Source organism: Neolamprologus multifasciatus, chromosome 4, assembly GCF_963576455.1.
Source record: "Neolamprologus multifasciatus chromosome 4, fNeoMul1.2, whole genome shotgun sequence".
Classification (NCBI taxonomy): domain Eukaryota; kingdom Metazoa; phylum Chordata; class Actinopteri; order Cichliformes; family Cichlidae; genus Neolamprologus; species Neolamprologus multifasciatus.
The window spans coordinates 22,217,126-22,234,473 of record NC_140442.1 but is presented as its reverse complement, the minus strand read 5'-3'; the positions used below and the strand labels follow the sequence as shown (position 1 = coordinate 22,234,473).

Below are 17,348 nucleotides of genomic sequence, written 5' to 3'. Positions count from 1 at the left end.
CATGAACGCATCTTAAGTTTGCGGATGTCGGTGAAGCGGGAAGTGTGAAATGCGTCTCAAAATTATACACATTTGTAAATCATATCGTACGTGCACTTGCAACCGTTTCGAGGTTTCTCTCCATATATAAATAGCGACTGTAAATGTCAGTCTGAATCGTATTACCTGTAAAACCTGCCGTCATTGCCGGAAGTCAGTGTTTGGGCACACACTTAATAACTGGGGGTGGGGTTTTTTTTTCAGTGTAACTGAAAAGTAAAGTTTTACTTTCCTGCGTGGGACATCATTTGCTGTCTAGTCGGCAACAGTGGTAAGTCCCTATTCTGGAGTTTCACATCTCTGTTTGTTTGTTTGTTTTTTTTAAACAAGTGGGGTTTTATACATGGCCACAAAGTGTCGCACGGAGTGGAGTCGCCGAGGTGCATAGTGCGTAAAAGTGGCCAAATTTTGCTTATCAGTAATAGAGTAAGCATCCTCTGGTATTAACATCTTGATAAAACTGTTGACGTGGGTTTCTATGTCATGAGCAGCTCCTGTAGGAATAAGGAGTAAGTGGACTAGAACTTTTGTCCCTATAGTGTATTTCACTTTTTACTTTTATTGTATTTACATTAAAGTAGATGTAAAGTGTTTAGTGTGGCAGTTCGTGTCAGGTCTTCAGATTTAAATTTGCAAGAGAAAAACAAGAGGTGTGCTTTGACTTTGAAACATTGCGAGTAATATATCAATCATGTCTGTGACAGATGGATATAACTGTTCTAAAGAAGTTAGACAAAACAAAAACAACATTTTCATACAAATTTGTCCAGCCATAATGACAAAATGTGAAATAAATAAAGGAGAGTTCCAGTGTTGTGCAAAAGTCTTGAGCCAGGACACGTCATGCGGAGATATGTCAAGTTTTCAGCTAATAGCTCTTTGGACATCAGTTGGTTTACAATAAAAAAGAAAATTCCTGTCAAACTGTGTTATCTGTGGCATTTTTCAGAGATTCAACTAAAGAAATTGGAAGAAATTGTATGTTTTTGTGACAGGCTGCTAGTAACAAAGTACCTAAAGATACAATTTAATACTGGTTCCTTGCTAAGTTATTTGTTATATATTAGTGATGGGTCGGTCGCGAACGAAATGGCTCTTAGAGCCGGATCTTTGACGTGAACGACGGGAGCCGGCTCCTTATCTTTTTTTCTTTCTCTCACCCTCTCTCTCGCACTTTTTTTTCGCTTCACTCAGCATGCGAGCCTTGTGCTTTAAGCTGGGAAGAAGGGGGGAAGGTAGTTACACTCAATAGCACAGGAACAGAGCTGGAGTGAGAGACAGAGAAAGAGAGCCAGGGACAACAACATCACATTAGAAAGGTATAGTAATCATCCACAACTATTTTCAGTTGCAGATGATAAAGGATTCAGAAAGTTTATTCATGACAGAGAATATGCATGTTCTTTTTGTTTTCATATTATAATTTATATTTAATTGTGTTGTGGTTTGCAGTGTTTTGTGTTGTTTCACTTTAAATTTGTAAAAGGAAAAAGCTGAAAATTTAAATAGTTAAAAGTTGAAATGTGAATAGTTGATTTTTGTATTATATGATTTATTTATTACATTTTATGTGGAGTGAATAAATAAAAGTATATTTACGGTGGCCCCTAAAGACAAAGCACATACAAACTTCAAATCACGTACGAACCCTGAAGCATGTACAAACTCCAAAACACGTAAAAAACACGTACAAACTCCAAAACACGTACAAAAGACAACAGAAGTGCTCCAGGATGCTAGGGGCAGTGTTGAACCTTTGTTACCTAGTAGCTACACAAGCCAGCAAGTACCAACGACCAGATTTGGTGTGTGGTAATAACAGGTAAATGAACATTTATTAATTTTTTTATTATTTGACTATATATGAATGCTTGTGTATAAATACACAAACAATACACATATGCTTTCATGCTTTCAATTGTGTAATTTAAGTGATCTAGTAGCTCTGTTTTGGAAGTTCAGTTCATGCTAGAAATGTGTTTTGGAGTTTGTACGTGTTTTGTCTCTAGGGGCCACCGCATATATTTATATATAAACATATATAAATAAAACCACTGTTTTTTAACATTAGTAATTCCTTTTGTGCATAATTTTATATTATTGTTAATAATAAATTAATTGAAGCAACAAAACAACCCGAAGAGCCGGTTCGGAGCCGAAAGAGCCGGCTCTTTTTAGTGAGCCGAACCAAAAGAGCCGGTTCTCTAAAAAGAGCCGGAAATCCCATCACTATTATATATACAGTGTTATTTAGACAACACTGTATATATAAGTCCCTCGAGTTGGGTTAGGTGTTTTTAATGCTTGAATGATTCATAGGTCAGTGTTAAGGGGCCTAACAATCTAAAAAAAATATTCCTCTGAAATATTCAGGCACAAGGATGGCACTGAAAACAACTGAAAAAGCAGCTAATCCAAGCTGATGTGTTCTTTAAGTTAATTCACAATTATATTGCACTAAGGAATTCAAATATAGTCAGATATGTTAAAAAAGTAATGTAAGATTACATTTTAATATATATAAAATTTACAAAATATTTTAAAAAGTCAATGGTGTTGTGCATCTTTTTGAAAACCAGAAGACATATCTATCTGACATCTATCTGATTAATTGACTGATTTGAAAGTTACAATGAGTTTTGTCAAATGAAGTCTAAACTGAAATAAAACAAGACATGAAAACTTTGTCGTCAGACCACAATGACAAAACCTCAAAATGTTAATACTGAGAACTGTTTTCAGGACCAAACTATTAGTATCGGTATGAGCTGAACTCGAGATCTGTGCGGTGGTCAGCAAACATTTTTCTTCTCTCCCACAACAAAAGACGAACAAAGAATTCAACATTCAGTTGTGCTATTTCTTTTTATGATCGTGTCACTCGGGTAAGGGCTCAGAAATGTTGTTTGGGGTGGAAAGTAATCAATGATTACCCTGAAATCTGTTTAGGAAGAGTATATTTTCAGTTTTGAAAAATAAATGGAGAGGAAAAGATCTGTGGAAGAGGAAGACCAAGAAGACTGTAGATTAAGGAAAAGATGGAACGCTGAATATGATGAACCTTCTGATGATGAAGACAAGAAGAAGGAGGAAGATCATAAAACCTGGAAGACAGAAGGAAAACGTAAGTCCTTAGTCACCCAGCACTGAATATCTTTTTAGATTTTTGAATATGTTTCTCTAATTGTATGGCAGGAAAATACATTCATATTATTTTATTATAGGGAAATTATTATTGTTGTTGTTGTTGTTGTTGTAATTTAGAGTTTTTGCCTGTAATCTGTGGAACCACAGAGGGCATCCTTGACTGTGAGAAGCTGGAACAAAGTAAGCAAATACAATTATCTGAGAAGCATAAGCACATTTTATGGAAACCATTAAACAAGAAAACACTTTATACTCTTTGAAACTGTGCCCACAAATAAAAATCATGTATATAAAAAAATGGAACTTGACTTCAATGATCTGTAGTCATCAGTTTCTCTCCAGCTGAATGAATGCATGATAGATTATGCACTGGTGATTCTGAATTGCCTTCCCCCCATCTCATGAAAGCTGGGAAACATTATTGCTCTCCATCAATCATTTGGGAAAAGTAAATACAAACCTACACTAAAAAAAAAATCTCTAAACCTTGGATTGGATTGCAGATCAGGTGCGAATGTTTTGAACATCTTTAAGAATTAAGAAAAAAATAAAGATAAAGCATTTTCCTTTTGTGGTTCAAATATACAATTTTAAACAATGTGCACTGTTTTAAAGAGGATCAAATGTTAACTTGTCAAAAGTTAGCTTTATTTTTCAGTGTTCTTTTCTACTGTCATTTCAATTTTCCTGTGTGTTTGGATGATCAATTTAGGTGAGGCATGTATTAAGTATGAAGGCAAATGGTATAAGCCCCCTAGATTTGAGATACTTGCAGAGAAAGGATCGTGTAAAAAATGGAAAGCAACTATTTTCTATGATGATCAACCTCTGGAGTATTGGATTAAGGTACTTTTTTTTCTTTGCATTTCTATTAATCAAAGAAAATCAGATTTCACTAAATAAACTGTCAAACTAACTTTTCACAGGAAGGTTACCTAAAAACCGAGGGATACAGAAAAGGAAGATCCAAGACTAGAAAGGTAACTGAGCATGAGAGTATTGTAATTCTGATTTTCAAAAATGAATTAAAACAACACTGAGAATGATAATTAAAGGTCATTTTTCTTGAACCTTGAATCAAAAGGAAATACGATCATCCGGCTCTGAAGAAACTGAAGATGATAATGCTGAAGGTAAAGACCAGCTTTCAAACAGTGAGGAAATGCTCGTGGAAACAGAGCAGAGAGAGTAGAAGCTGAAAATGTTGGCAGTGAAGAAGATGAAGAGAAACAGGCAGAGGGAGAAATAGAAGATGAGACTGTGTCTGCTGTTGCTCCTAAACATACTGACAAGAGTGTTATTTATTAAATGATGTTATTTACTATTGGCATGTAACTATCCTAACAAAAAGTGTCTGTGTATGAAAATCACTCTTCTCTTTTCAGAGAGGACAACAAAACATACAATTTCAACAGTAGCGAAACATCCATTCAGGGGGAAAGAACTAAGAATTATTCTCAAGAGATGTTTTGATGGAAGACAGGTAAATATATATATATCTTTATTTTATTTTATTTTATTTTAATACACTTTACTGTCTGGTATTTTTGGTCCTCATGTGAATGTTAATGACATAAGATTACCCTTATTTTTTAATCAGGCCATATCATCAGGTCAGAATTTCAATGTAAAATGCAATACTACAAATCACTGGTTACTCTACGAGTAACTATTTTAATTCCATCAAAGTTTCATTTCCTTTTTGCCTATAATTTAAACTTGATATCACCAATACAACCATAAAAAATAATGCATTAATTGCTGAAACTTGGAAATTTTATGTCAGTGTTAATGTGGATCATCACGATTAACGTGACAGAAAATATCTATCTATCTATCTATCTATCTATCTATCTATCTATCTATCTATCTATCTATCTATATATATATATATATATATATATATATATATATATATATATATATATATACACACATATATAAATGTAAATCTATAAGAAACAGTCAAAAAATCTTATGCAGTTTTTTGGTTGTAGACCTGTGTAATTTAAAAATGAATATCTGTTGTTGTAAATGTAAATCTAATTTAAATGTTTAATTTTTCCTCAGGGAACAGGTGCTTGTCACTCCAAGTGGATGGCCCGTCCAGGAGAGTGCAGCAGCTCAGCAAAAGTTAACACACCCACTGCGGCAGTGACACTCATTGCTCCCTCACACATACATGACCTATCCATCAATGGGAGTAATGGGGAAGGCAGTGAAGACCAGTTACCACAAAGCAGTGAAAGAAAAGAACAGGAAGCTTCCACATCTTTGGAAATAGTGAATAAAACTGAATCCAGTGCCTTAAACTCTGGTATTAAGAGAGTTTAACATTAAATAAATATTTAATAGCCACTGTGCATTTTTTTCATATATTTGATTAATTGACATGTTGACTTTTGCAAAGATGCAGGGATGGAGGACAGAGAAGATGGCCATTTAACGCACTGTGGAAATGAGAAAGAACAAAACAGAGAAGATCCTCTTGACATGTCCAGATCTGAAGTTAATGGAAATACCAGAGATGTGGCAATACAAACTGTGCCAAAAGTGCTACTGAGTGAGTTCTTTAAAAACCAAAAGCAGTTGCATGTGTTTTGGCTTTCTTATTTTCTCAGTGTTTTTCTAGAAGAGATTTCTACTATCTCTTCTGAGAAAAAAGTCAGAATTCTGAGAAAAAAGTCAGAATTCTGAGATTAAAGTCAGAATTCCGACCTTTTTTCTCAGAATTCTGGAAAAGAAGAAAAAAAGACATGCCCACTTTTTTTTCCCCTCCGGTGGTCCTAATCCTCTTCCGTACATTCATGGCCATAATCAGTGCATGACCACAACTGGAAGTGTATTTGAACATGGCATGGCTGTTGGTGCCAGTTCCACCGGTCTGAATATTTCAGAATCTGCTACTCGGGTTTTCCCAAACAATCATCTGTAGAGTTTACAGGGAATGGTCCTAAAAAGAGAAAATATCAAGTGAGCAGCAGTTCTCTGGTGTAAAATGAGGTCAAAGAAAAATGGCCAGATTGCTTTGTGCTGATAGAAAGACAACAGTAACTCAAATAGTGACTAATTGCAATCAGGGTATGCACAAGAGCATCTCTGAACACCAAACAGTGAAACAGATGAACTGCAATAGCAGAAGACCACACAGTTTGAGTGCTGCTAACTTGAAAACTATTTTGAGAAATTATTTGATTCTACTAATAGTAATTACAAATAATTATAAAGTGTACATACATAAATCTAATGCATTGTTATCCCTATCAAGAAGCAGAAATGCAGCCTGCAGAAGAAACTGGGGGAGATATTGTTGAAGATAAGGACCAGTTTCTAAGCAGAGGGCAGCTGGCAGTGAAAACAGAGCAGAGAGCTGAAGAGAAGGTCGGGTCTGGACATGAAAACGAGGTTGTAAACTCAGAAGATGCTGGGAATGAAGAAGAGGAAGATGAAATGGGAGGAATGGAATCTGAAGCTGTACCTGCTGTTGCCTCTAACCACACTGACAAGTGTGTTATTAAAGGTGATATTTCCCACAAGTCTCCTAATGGAAAATAGTAAATACTTTCTTTGTGTGTGTATTCATTTCACTTTTTGGTAACATTTTGTCTTTTGTAAAGAAGGCTCAGCAGACAGAGGAGATGCACAGTCAGCAAACTGTGGGAATGAGAAAGAAGCAAAAGGAGAAGATCCTCTTAACATGCCAAAATCTGAAGTCACTGTAAAAGCCAGAGACGTGGAAAGAAACACACCAATCGAACAGCAGAATGTGGAGGAAAAAACAGAAGAGGAAATGAGTGAGTTGTTCAAAAACTGAAATAACTAGCATGATTTTTTTCAGCTTTTTTTTTAAGAGAAAATTTTTTTATGTATTTATTTGATTCTTTATTATTTTTAATCTTTTCGGGTCTTTTTTCCCCAATATGTTTTCTAAATGTACAGGTCCTTCCTGTGAACCTCTGGCTGCGTCAGATGAGTGTGAACATAAAGATGTCCACTGCTCTGGCCACAATCTAGCTGAATTACACTCCATGAGGCCAGAGAGGAGGTAAGATGTAGCTGTCCTATCATTTAGGTAAAGATTTTTAATTTATTCACAGTCTTAAAAGGTTTTTTTTTTTAACTGCATTTATTTCTACAAAAACAGTTCTACTTGAAATAAGCCCAACATTCCTAATATTCCTCTTAAAAGTTTAATTTTTTCCACAGTTCATCTCAAGCAACTCAAACCTCTGTCGGCATTAATTTCTCTCACATGTCAGAGGCTCTGTCGCCTGGGCCCTCAGTCAGCTCTGGTTTGAATACAACGGATCTTGATCAACTAAAGAGGGAGAAACTAAAAATGCAACTAAAGGTCTTAAAATTACAAGAAGAGTGTTACACTTTGATAATAAAAAAACTTAAAAAATGAAGATTAATGCTTCTGTAAAGCTGAATTTGAAAAATTGCTGCAGTATGTCCACAAATGACATGCGTTATTTGGAGGTTTCTTTGGTTAATTGTTACTTTTGAGAAAAGCAACAAAATCATAAAACTGTTCTTTGTCTTTGCTATACTCAGTTTTCCTTTCACACTGCTGATCACCGTGTTTTACTTTGTTTTAATAATTCCACATACAGCTGATATTTTCTTCTTGAAATTCTGAATAAACAACATTGATGCTTTTTATCTGTAAATTGTGCAGATGTCATCAAACTGTGTTTTCTTTGGACTTTGCCCAACCTGTAATAATTATTGTAGGGAACTGCGTTGTAATTAGAAGAATACATTCCTTGAATTTTTTGAAGTGGCCTTGAGCAAAAGTTCTCCAGCCATCATTGGCTGCTTTGTCACTCATTTTCAGTCCGGATTTTTAAATGTGTACGATGATTTGTAACTTTTGAAGACTCACTCATGTTTCAATCCACACATAAATACAAAGCAATCTGACACACGTACATCTAAACCTAAATAAATACTGATTATTTACACACAATTTATTAGGTTCAGCTTTACGACTACGTGTGCAAATGTCTAAAACTACATGTACCATTGCTCTCTCGCTCACTCACAAAGCCTAAAATCCATGTGGACAAATCACCTGATACGCACAGATCACGTCCCGTGTGGGGCTTTGAGACAAATTTAATGCTGAAATGATGTCATAATTAGTAACACAGCAAAATGCCTTGTTTGTTTCTGTTGAGTTTTGAACAAGAAAATCATATTTATACAAATTTTCAAAAGACCCAAAAACATGTTTATCACATCTTTTGTTTGTGTTCAGATGTCAAACTAAAAAATAGAATGGAAACTCTTTTTGTACATTTATATTTACAGTTCATTCATTTATTAATAACACAGACACTATTCTGTCATATTTTCTTCCTCCTCTTCCTCTTCTTCGTCATCATCGTCATCAAAATATTTATCCTCTGCATCTCTGTTGACAATGTCCAAGTTGTCATAGTCTGGATTCTCATCCACCTCCCTGTAACACAAACACATAAACACCTTAAGTCACTTTCAAAGCCCACAGTGTAGGATTTTTGTCATTTTCCACTGAACTTCAGAGTTTGTAACTTTTCCCCTCCTCTGGAGTCTCTTTACTAACTTGTGTTAACGTGTAATTTCACAACAGCTTGTACAGCACAGTCTCAATATGAAACAGAAAACAGTTGTGAAAAAGTTCAGTTGTTAGTAATGTATTTTCAGTATGGAGCATACTTTGAGCATGTGTCACGCAACATGCCCAGACAAAGTGGCAAGCATGTCACTATGGTAACCATAAAGCTACAGATTCAAAAGAATTAGTAAGCGTTGAATTTTAGGCCAAAGCGTGATCGTTTTCTAAACTTAAACCTTCAGCTTTTAATTCCTTACACCAACCAAGTTGTTTTTAGTGCCTGCACATAACCATGTAATGCATTTGGTATTGATAAAATGATTTTACATGTGGAAAGTACTGTGGAAAGAAAAATCTGTGTATATGTGTCCGGACAGATGAAAAATTGTGATCCAGGACACAAATGAATAAAATACAGGTTGTCTGTACCTCATGAACTGCCTTTAAACTGCGCTGAGCTTTAGCAAAAATAACTTTGGCAGATTACTGAGTTCTGTTATTCTGTGAACTGATAAATCTATGAGGAATGATCATCTCAAAGCTTTAATAACAAAACTAGTTATTTTTTTCAGCAACATTCTCAAAAAGCCTGCTTACTAATTTGAAAATCTTACATTACAAACAAGGCAGCACGGTGGTTAGCACTGTTGCCGCACAGCAAGAAGGTCCTGAGTTCAATTCCAACATCAGGCCGGGGTCTTTCTGTGTGGAGTTTGCATGTTCTCCCCGTGTTTGCGTGGGTTCTCTCCGGGTACTCCGGCTTCCTCCCACCGTCCAAAGACATGCAGCTTGTGGGGATAGGTTAATTGGAAAATCTAAATTGCCATTAGGTGTGAATGTGCGAGTGAATGTGAGTGCGAATGGTTGTCTGTCCCTGTGTGTTGGCCCTGCGACAGACTGGCGACCTGTCCAGGGTGTACCCCGCCTCTCGCCCTATGACAGCTGGGATAGGCTCCAGCGACCCTGAAAAGGATAAGCGGTAGCGAATGGATGGATGGACATTACAAACACCTACAAACATACACTAAGGCTACGTTCACACTGCAGGTGAAAGCGCATCAAATCCAATTTTTTTGACCCTATGCGACCCATATCCGATCATGGTATGACAGTGTGAACGGCACAAATCCAATATTTTCAAATCCGATTTGGGTCACTTTCATATGGTACATGTGGTACTGAATCCGATACATATCCAATGTTTTAGAAAGCGACTGCTGTTTGAACGGTCATGTCGCATTAAATCCGTCTTTTACGTCATTGACACAAGACAGACGCCAATTATCAGCTCCGGAGAAGCTCCTAAGAAGACATCGCGAACGCTTCCTGGCCATCCAGTGTAGATGTTAGTGAAACTGTTGGGAAGACAACGTAAACATTTTATTTCTACTGTATAATCTGCAGATTCTGACAGAAATCTGCAACTATCCTTTGAAGCACCGCTCCTCTAAAACAGCAATAAGGATAATTATTAGGTTATTTACATTATTATGTAAATAACAAAATAACTTAAAGCAAAAATTGGGAAACGTAAAGTCCGAAGTCTTTATATTAAGGGCCATCAGTCAAACAATACTGTTTGCTCTGGGTCTAAACAGAGCGCGTTGTGTGTGACGTCTTCTTTTGCGCATGCGGGCCGCTTTGAGCGTTCACACTAGAGCGCGTTTGCTGTCGCAATTTATTTGTAGTGTGAACAAGCAGACAAAAAAATTGGATTTGATCAAAAAATCGGAATTGAGCATTAAGACCTGCAGTGTGAACGTAGCCTAATAGTCTGAGGAACTTGAGCTGTCAAAGGCAGCTTTAGGTTGGCTACAACGCGATGAAGAAGCCTTTAAACTGCTCCTGTGTGCTGTGTGACTGACCTATAGTTGAAATCCTTGTCTTTTCCATCCAGAAAACGCTGGTGCATCTGACTGATGAACTCCTCTCTGAGAAGAGTCTTCTCCTCTGGCGTCGGCTCCCATTCCTTCTGCTGGTCTCTGTCATCTACAGCATGAAACACAAAGCAGAATAAGAAAAGATGGAGGGAAAAGAAGAAGAAAAGAAAAAAGCCTAAATTTTCTTCTTTGCTTAACTTCAGTGTGAAGTTTTTTCTTCAACCCCAACTCTGACTGACCGTAGTCGTCGTCCTCCTCTTCTTCCTCCAGTGCGCCGTCTTCCTTCTCCTGCTCCTCCTGCAGACGATTTTGGATGAGTCGTTCCTGGTAAGAGTTGAGGAGCAGATTGGCGAGTCCTCCTGTACCTTGCCCCGCCTCCCCGGGTCCTCCCTGTGCACCATCCAGCATGGCCTCCTGGGAGCGCTGTAGCACCTGCAGCATTCATGAAGGTAATTAGAAATATACTCTGAAATATACAAAAACATAATCACATATAAAACGCAAGATAAAGAGAACTCACCTCTTCATCTGTCAGGTACTGGCCGATATACTGTTCGTACAGCAGCGGCTCCCTCATTCGCATCTGTTCTTCACTGAAGTACTGGCCGTCTAGAAGAGGAGGCATGGCACAAAAAGAAACAAAAAACCAGGCCGATGGCGAGTTAGAGAGAAAAACAGAAGTTGGTGGGTTGGCTGCAAGTATTTCAGTTGACATTATCAAAGACTAAAGCTATCTGCACAAATGCTGCATGGTGGCATAATTTAAAAGGGTGTATTACATCATTAACTGCTGCTGCCCCTACCCTTCTGCAGAGCCCTGAGCGCAGCATAGCGCTGATTCCTGACTCTGGTCCTGTCGGTGCGTCCTGCAGCCCGTCTCTGTATCACCTTGCTGTAGTGCTGTGCTCGTGGGTCTGAGCTGACATGTGCAAATGCTGACAGATGCTGAGGCTTCAGGCAAGCCTAGAAATTGTAAGATGAAAAACAAAATATAATAATGGAATTCTTCACTTCTTTACCAACACTACAATATTTAGTTAACAGTGTATTTTGAAACTGGATTTTTTGCAGACCTGTAATGTAAATGTTCCTGTCTGTAAAGAACTTTTGGGTCAGCTTCTGTTATTTAATGTGTTATAGGTAGACATAACAGTCAACACACAGTCACAGTGCATGTTTGAAGTACATATTTTCATTTCTAAACAATAATAACAGTTTATTCAACACAATTCAGTGCTCTGCAAACTAAACTCAGAGGACAGAAGTATCAGTCGCATCGCACTAGTACCAACCCAATACCAATGCCAGCGCTGGTATCAAAATGATATTTAGATCGATAGGCCCACCTCTACAGTTGGGCTCAGAGGAAGATTTAGTACTTAAAAAAATATATAGCTCAACAGCCATCAGCTGCAAAATATACAAGGAATTTGTTCCCACTGAAAGTGAAAACAAGACACACTTCTTTCACTCTTTAAGGCAAAAACAAAGCTAAGTACAGCCAGGCTAAGGAGGAGGAGATGCTAACAGCTGATGATGTGCAACACAAATGTCAACAAATGACTCCACTGTGTCATTTGAGCACTTGCTGGTTGCACTCCATATGACAGGAACACTAAAAGGGATGTGGGAATTACTGACACTAGCACTAACTAGGCTACTTTTGTGCTTAAATTTGATTCATGCTCAGTCACTACTATTGTACTACAATGCTGGCACCTTGTTCCAACAGAGTAACACATTAAGTGATAAAGAGTGCCATCAATGGCAGCACGTCACCGGGAAAGAAGTTTGCCTTCATTTACTTATGAATGTCGTTGCCTCTAAGCATCTATATTGGGCGATGTTGCCCTTCACTAACACACACACACACACACACGTTGAACTGTGGGCACATACATGGTACCTCTCCAGGAACACCAGCGGCCTGCTGCGGTACTGATGCAGCAGCTCCTCTCTGCGCTCCTGCACGGTCAGCTCAGCCTCTCCGATCTGCTGGCTCTTCACCAGAACGCCGCTCACAGCTATGGCCTCCATCATTGCATTCACACAGCTGGACTCACTCAGGTTTATATTCTGTATGATGAGCAGAAAGAGTAAATCGGCGAGGCGTCATAATGGCAGACCGCACCTGACACTGTGGTTGAAAAGAAAAAACAAACAAACGCTGTTGTCGCTGATTGCTTCACCTGGATGTCCTGCACCACCCGCTGGGTGTCTTCAGAGCTGCTGGAGTCACATCTCTGTCTCCGTGGCAGTATTATCTCTTCTATTTTCCTCTCGTCTTCAGTCTCACACAAGCTTGGCTGTGTTTGAACAGGAGGGTCGATCTCTCCCCACATCATTAACCGCGGTGTCACTTAGCCACCGTCTTCCCAGGAGCTAACGATGGTTCACTAAGAAAAGCTCAGCCTACTGCCAACTTCCCCTGTTTGTTTCTTTTAAACGACCAATTAGTTTTTACAATTTAATGTAAAACCTCTTGGATGAGAAAATCTCTTTTATGGAAACCTCGCGTGTTATTTTACCTTTCACTTATTTTGTATAACGTTTCATCGCCATAACGGTCCGTCACTTTTGTGTGTCCCCTTTTCTCTGTGCAACCGAAAGAATTGTTCCTCCCCCACAGCCTTTTCTTTGATGTCTTTGTCGCCACCTTGTGACAGACTTTAATGCTTATAATTTTTTCCAAGATAGAGAAATATTTTGGAAATAAATATTAAACATAAATTGCACATGGGTCACCTCAGCTTTCTTTTTTATTCTTTTATCAATTATTGCTTATCATACTGTGGTGTTTAATCACTGTATAGTCTATTATTTTAAATCTATGAAATCTATGATCTCAAATAATATGTTAGGTGATATGACCAGTATTTTTCCAAATATTATCAAGGTCAGGTTGAAATGTTTTCACCTTGAGGCTCTGTCTATGGCTTCGTCTTGGTTGAAGTGCTCTTCAGCAAGACAATATACCATAAACTGCTTCTGTGTGCACATAAAGGACTGTTCAGCTTTAGAGAGATAAGTGATAGGTCACAGCTGTCTCTGTCTGAGAGCCACTCTGGAGAGTAAGAGCCTCTTCTTACTCTCCAGACTTTCAGGTGTGAAGCATGAAAATCAAAGAAGGGAGAAAAAGAAGAGGAGGTACAGCAGGATTTGGCATTAAAGGCCAGTCTTTGAAAACAAACAAACAAAAAAAAGCTGCTCTTGTAATGGAAATGATGTGTCTTGTGGTCAGGGTTGAAATTACTATGTTGTATTTTTGCATAAGTGCATTTTACTATTAAGAGCTGTTGGATGGATTCATGGTTTCACCTTTGCTGCAACCTCTGAGGGCTGGTAGATGTACATCTTGTTGTGGTAGAACTGAGGAACAAAATATTAATTTACTTTAACACTAAATGTGTATTATGCCATTTCTCCAACTAGTAATACTAAGTAAAATAAAATAAAATAAAATAAAATCAAGGTCGATTGCTGCTGCTATTTGGGTTAAGAGTGAACATTCTTTCTTTTTTTTAATTGGTGAATGCTATGAGATAATGCTTGCAGAGTTTTTCTCTGTGTTTGGCTAAAACTTCTTGTGGAATTCATTTAAAATAAACTGTTGTATGATTTAAAGTGCACCTCCAACTTTAACCCATTGGTGGTGCTGGAGTTCTTGAGCCATGGGCATAAAACTTAGTGGAAAGTATCAGAGGGTTATCATCAACCAGATTTCAAAATATTTTAGCATACAGTTTTCAGATCAACCACATACTTCAATGGCAGGAGAACAGGAGGGAGATGATTAAAGAAAAAGAATCAGCGTGGATAATGTTTAACCCATAGTATCATCTTCTTCTCTAGCCTTGTTTTGGTGTTTCAGAGGTGTTACAGTGAGCTCACAGTAATCTGACACAGCTGTTCAAATGACTGTACTATTTAGACAGGAGTATGCTGCGGGCCCCTTTTCGAAATGGCATGTCTCCACCCGCTGGACAGCAGAAGTACTACAACTCTCATTTCTGCAAGATAGAAACAAATACGAATCTATGGTGTCTGGTTAATGAACACAGTCCTATCTGTTCTCTCCAGACAAGTGTTACTCTCCATCAAGTCCCATTTTTAAAGCTCTAAATAACAGCACATGTATGTGTGTGTCTGTAATCCCAGCACCTGTGATAAAGAGGTCCTGCGTATATTGATGTGGCCAGCTGGTCCTGCTATTTAAACCCATGGCAGAGAGTAAAGGAGTTTAGAGGAAAGAGAGATGTAATATCAGAGGAGGCGTGGGGGAGATATGAGGGCTGAGTGTTGACAGAGGAAAAGGGTTAAACTTAGGGGCCAAGAAAAGAGCAACTAATTTTATGACTTTTATCAAAAGTATTTCATTATATCGATCTGTATTTACAGCACTATAGCTCCATGCGTTATACATTAGACTGGTATGTTAGAGAAAAGTGAAAGAAATGAGGTGAAATAGACCATCCACACAACCTTAAAAAACAAATCACAAAAAATTATGTGCTGACTAAAATATGGAAAGCAAACCGGTGAGCATAAAATGTTCAGAACCCAAAGTGCAGTTTTCACTGTGACAAAACTTTGTGCATCTTTCTGAGCTGTCAAAGCAAGGTCCCATTATTGTGAATAGTTTGCAAACAAAACCCTGAGTCTCTAATTCATTCTGTTTGCTTTCCATGCAGACTTCAGGTTGACTGACACGTGAATCAATAGTTAATAACTGTATTTTGGTTTTGCAGTCAATTATTTCTCAGGGGGGCCCAAAGGGAGAGAAAGAGAGTTACAGGTAAACGTGCCAAAAATGGATACCACTGAGTCAACAGCTAATTAAAAATGTAATTGCTCAGTTACTTTGTTACAGGAGACAATGGAGTCTTTATTTGGAAAGCAGAAATAAATAGAAGGCAGAAGTGATTATGGTACAGTCATAATAACATAACAGTACCACCAGGGGGAAGAGCAGCAGTCTGGATGATGAAAATATAGAAGAGGTTGATTTATGTGCGTAGTATAGTTTAGGTTTCAAAGATAAAATAGACTAGACCTGGTTTTATTTTTTAATCCATTTAAAGAGTTTGTGTGACATGATGATGAAATATTGGACTTGAAATAAATAAACAGCATCCATCGACTAGCTACCTGGATACATATTCTTTTGTGTACTGCAGCCTTTAATTTCCTGTATTCATTCGAGGTCTGTCAGTAGTATTGAGTCAGCTTCTAAATGAACGCACAAGATGACTCATTAGATTACTGCGACCGCTTCTAGGCAATGACTTTTGACATCTGGACTTATTATTTCCTCTTTGTGACACAGCAGAGAGTCATTTTAGATATTGATGAACACGTTGTGTTTGACAGTGACGGAGAGCAGAGGGGAGAAGGTGGCCCAGTAATTACAACTGCGCTGGTTGTAAGCAGCGTTTGGTTTATTTATTACTTGTTTGGACTGCCGCTTTGTTATTTTATGATCTTTACCTTATAACATAAAGCGCCTTGGGGCTGCAATGCTGCTCAGCATGCGGAAACAGTCATCTGAGGCTATGGTAAACATAACAGAGCACTGAGCAGCTGAAGGGTTGGGTGAAAAAACAGGCCAGAAAGAAAGGAAATATCACCAGGTGACCAAAAACGTATCTAAAATGAACTTCTGAGTATGTCACAATGTTAAATGATACCTTTGAACCATCTAATGAAAAAGGTTATCACAGTTTGCTTCCATGTGTGCAGGGCCCAATAACAAGTTATTGCAGATTTTAAAGGTCAGTGGAGTTGTGACTGTTTCCTCAACTTTTTGTTAAGAGAAATGTATTTTTCATTGCACGTGCCAGCTAAAATCCTTTTATGTACGCCTTTACATTTGCCTTTAGAGGTGATGCACACAGTACTGTGTGCAAGTTATGAGCTCCCCTCATTTCTTTATATTTTGCTTCCAAGCAGCCAGACTTTCTCGTGCTTTTTCAAAGCGCTCTGTATAGTTCTCCGGGCTTTTTAAAGATCTTCTGTTGGCTGCTTCTTTCATCCATTTTAAGACCAGCCTTGGTGCCTGACCATTTTCAAGGAAGCATAAAATAGGCCTCTAACCCAACAGATGATCCACGGTTGTGTTTAAATGTAGCAAAGCGCCAGTTTCAAATTGTATCCTTAGGTACTTTGTATTTAGCAGCCTGTTGAACAAGAAGATCATTTGTTGCAGTTTCTTTAGTTTAATCTATAAAAAATGCAAAAGATAAGACAGTTTGACAGGCAATTACCTTGTTGCTATTTTTCCACCAACAAGGTAATTCCCAAAGTGCTATAAGCATAAGCATCTCAACATGATGCACAGTTTGTCCTTAAAAATTTTGAGGAAACTGGACAAGTGGAGGGAAAACGAAGGAGGAGCAGCCCTAAAGGAAAACTATCTGTAGGTGATGAACAACATCTGAAAGTCACGAAGAGGAAGAAATCTGACACAGGACCTGACAGATGCATCTGAATGCTCTACTGATACACCTACCGTTCACTAAAGCCTCACCAGAAATGGTCTCAGTAGAAGGTTGGCTGTCAAGAAGCCATTATTATGGAAGGGAAGCAGAGAGGAAAGGCTGAGGCATGCCACATTAGAGAAGAACTGGAAATCAGTGGCAACAGGTCAGATGGAGTGATGAATCAAAATTTCTAATATTTGT

At 38.0% G+C, this 17,348-nt stretch overlaps 2 protein-coding genes across 5 annotated transcripts; one reads left to right on the top strand and one right to left on the bottom strand.

The window, feature by feature from the left end:
- The first annotated feature begins 14 nt into the window (after nucleotides 1-14).
- Nucleotides 15-7,594, top strand: LOC146520415 (uncharacterized). 3 transcript variants are annotated; one of them, XM_085157133.1, is made up of 13 exons: nucleotides 15-310; nucleotides 2,989-3,163; nucleotides 3,304-3,366; nucleotides 3,899-4,032; nucleotides 4,113-4,166; nucleotides 4,271-4,319; nucleotides 4,572-4,669; nucleotides 5,257-5,503; nucleotides 5,597-5,749; nucleotides 6,455-6,706; nucleotides 6,804-6,980; nucleotides 7,126-7,231; nucleotides 7,393-7,594. In XM_085157133.1, the coding sequence occupies exons 2-13, from the start codon at nucleotides 3,019-3,021 to the stop codon at nucleotides 7,592-7,594; spliced, it is 1,680 nt and encodes a 559-aa protein (XP_085013259.1). In that variant the 5' UTR covers nucleotides 15-310; nucleotides 2,989-3,018. The 3 variants fall into 3 exon arrangements, with proteins under 3 accessions (XP_085013259.1, XP_085013261.1, XP_085013258.1); XM_085157135.1 differs by having other exon boundaries at nucleotides 15-3,163; nucleotides 6,807-6,980; XM_085157132.1 differs by having other exon boundaries at nucleotides 15-3,163.
- Nucleotides 7,105-13,283, bottom strand: ccdc97 (coiled-coil domain containing 97). 2 transcript variants are annotated; one of them, XM_085157139.1, is made up of 7 exons: nucleotides 12,858-13,283; nucleotides 12,568-12,744; nucleotides 11,472-11,631; nucleotides 11,189-11,277; nucleotides 10,904-11,100; nucleotides 10,654-10,770; nucleotides 7,105-8,653 (listed from the first exon to the last, which is right to left on the bottom strand). In XM_085157139.1, exons 1-7 carry the CDS (start codon nucleotides 13,011-13,013, stop codon nucleotides 8,530-8,532), a joined length of 1,020 nt encoding a protein of 339 aa, XP_085013265.1. In that variant the 5' UTR covers nucleotides 13,014-13,283; the 3' UTR covers nucleotides 7,105-8,529. The 2 variants fall into 2 exon arrangements, with proteins under 2 accessions (XP_085013265.1, XP_085013264.1); XM_085157138.1 differs by having other exon boundaries at nucleotides 10,654-10,777; nucleotides 10,908-11,100; nucleotides 12,858-13,279.
- Nucleotides 13,284-17,348: the final 4,065 nt, after the last annotated feature.

Coding starts and splice junctions, on each gene's coding strand:
- ccdc97 (XM_085157138.1), bottom strand. CDS start 13,013: ATGATGTGGGGAGAGATCGACCCTCCTGTTCAAACACAGCCAAGCTTG. Junction 12,745..12,857: donor GGGTGGTGCAGGACATCCAG/GTGAAGCAATCA, acceptor CTCATCATACAG/AATATAAACCTGAGTGAGTC. Junction 8,654..10,653: donor GACAAGGATTTCAACTATAG/GTCAGTCACACA, acceptor TTTGTGTTACAG/GGAGGTGGATGAGAATCCAG.
- LOC146520415 (XM_085157133.1), top strand. CDS start 3,019: ATGGAGAGGAAAAGATCTGTGGAAGAGGAAGACCAAGAAGACTGTAGA. Junction 4,167..4,270: donor GAAGATCCAAGACTAGAAAG/GTAACTGAGCAT, acceptor TTGAATCAAAAG/GAAATACGATCATCCGGCTC. Junction 6,981..7,125: donor AAAAACAGAAGAGGAAATGA/GTGAGTTGTTCA, acceptor CTAAATGTACAG/GTCCTTCCTGTGAACCTCTG.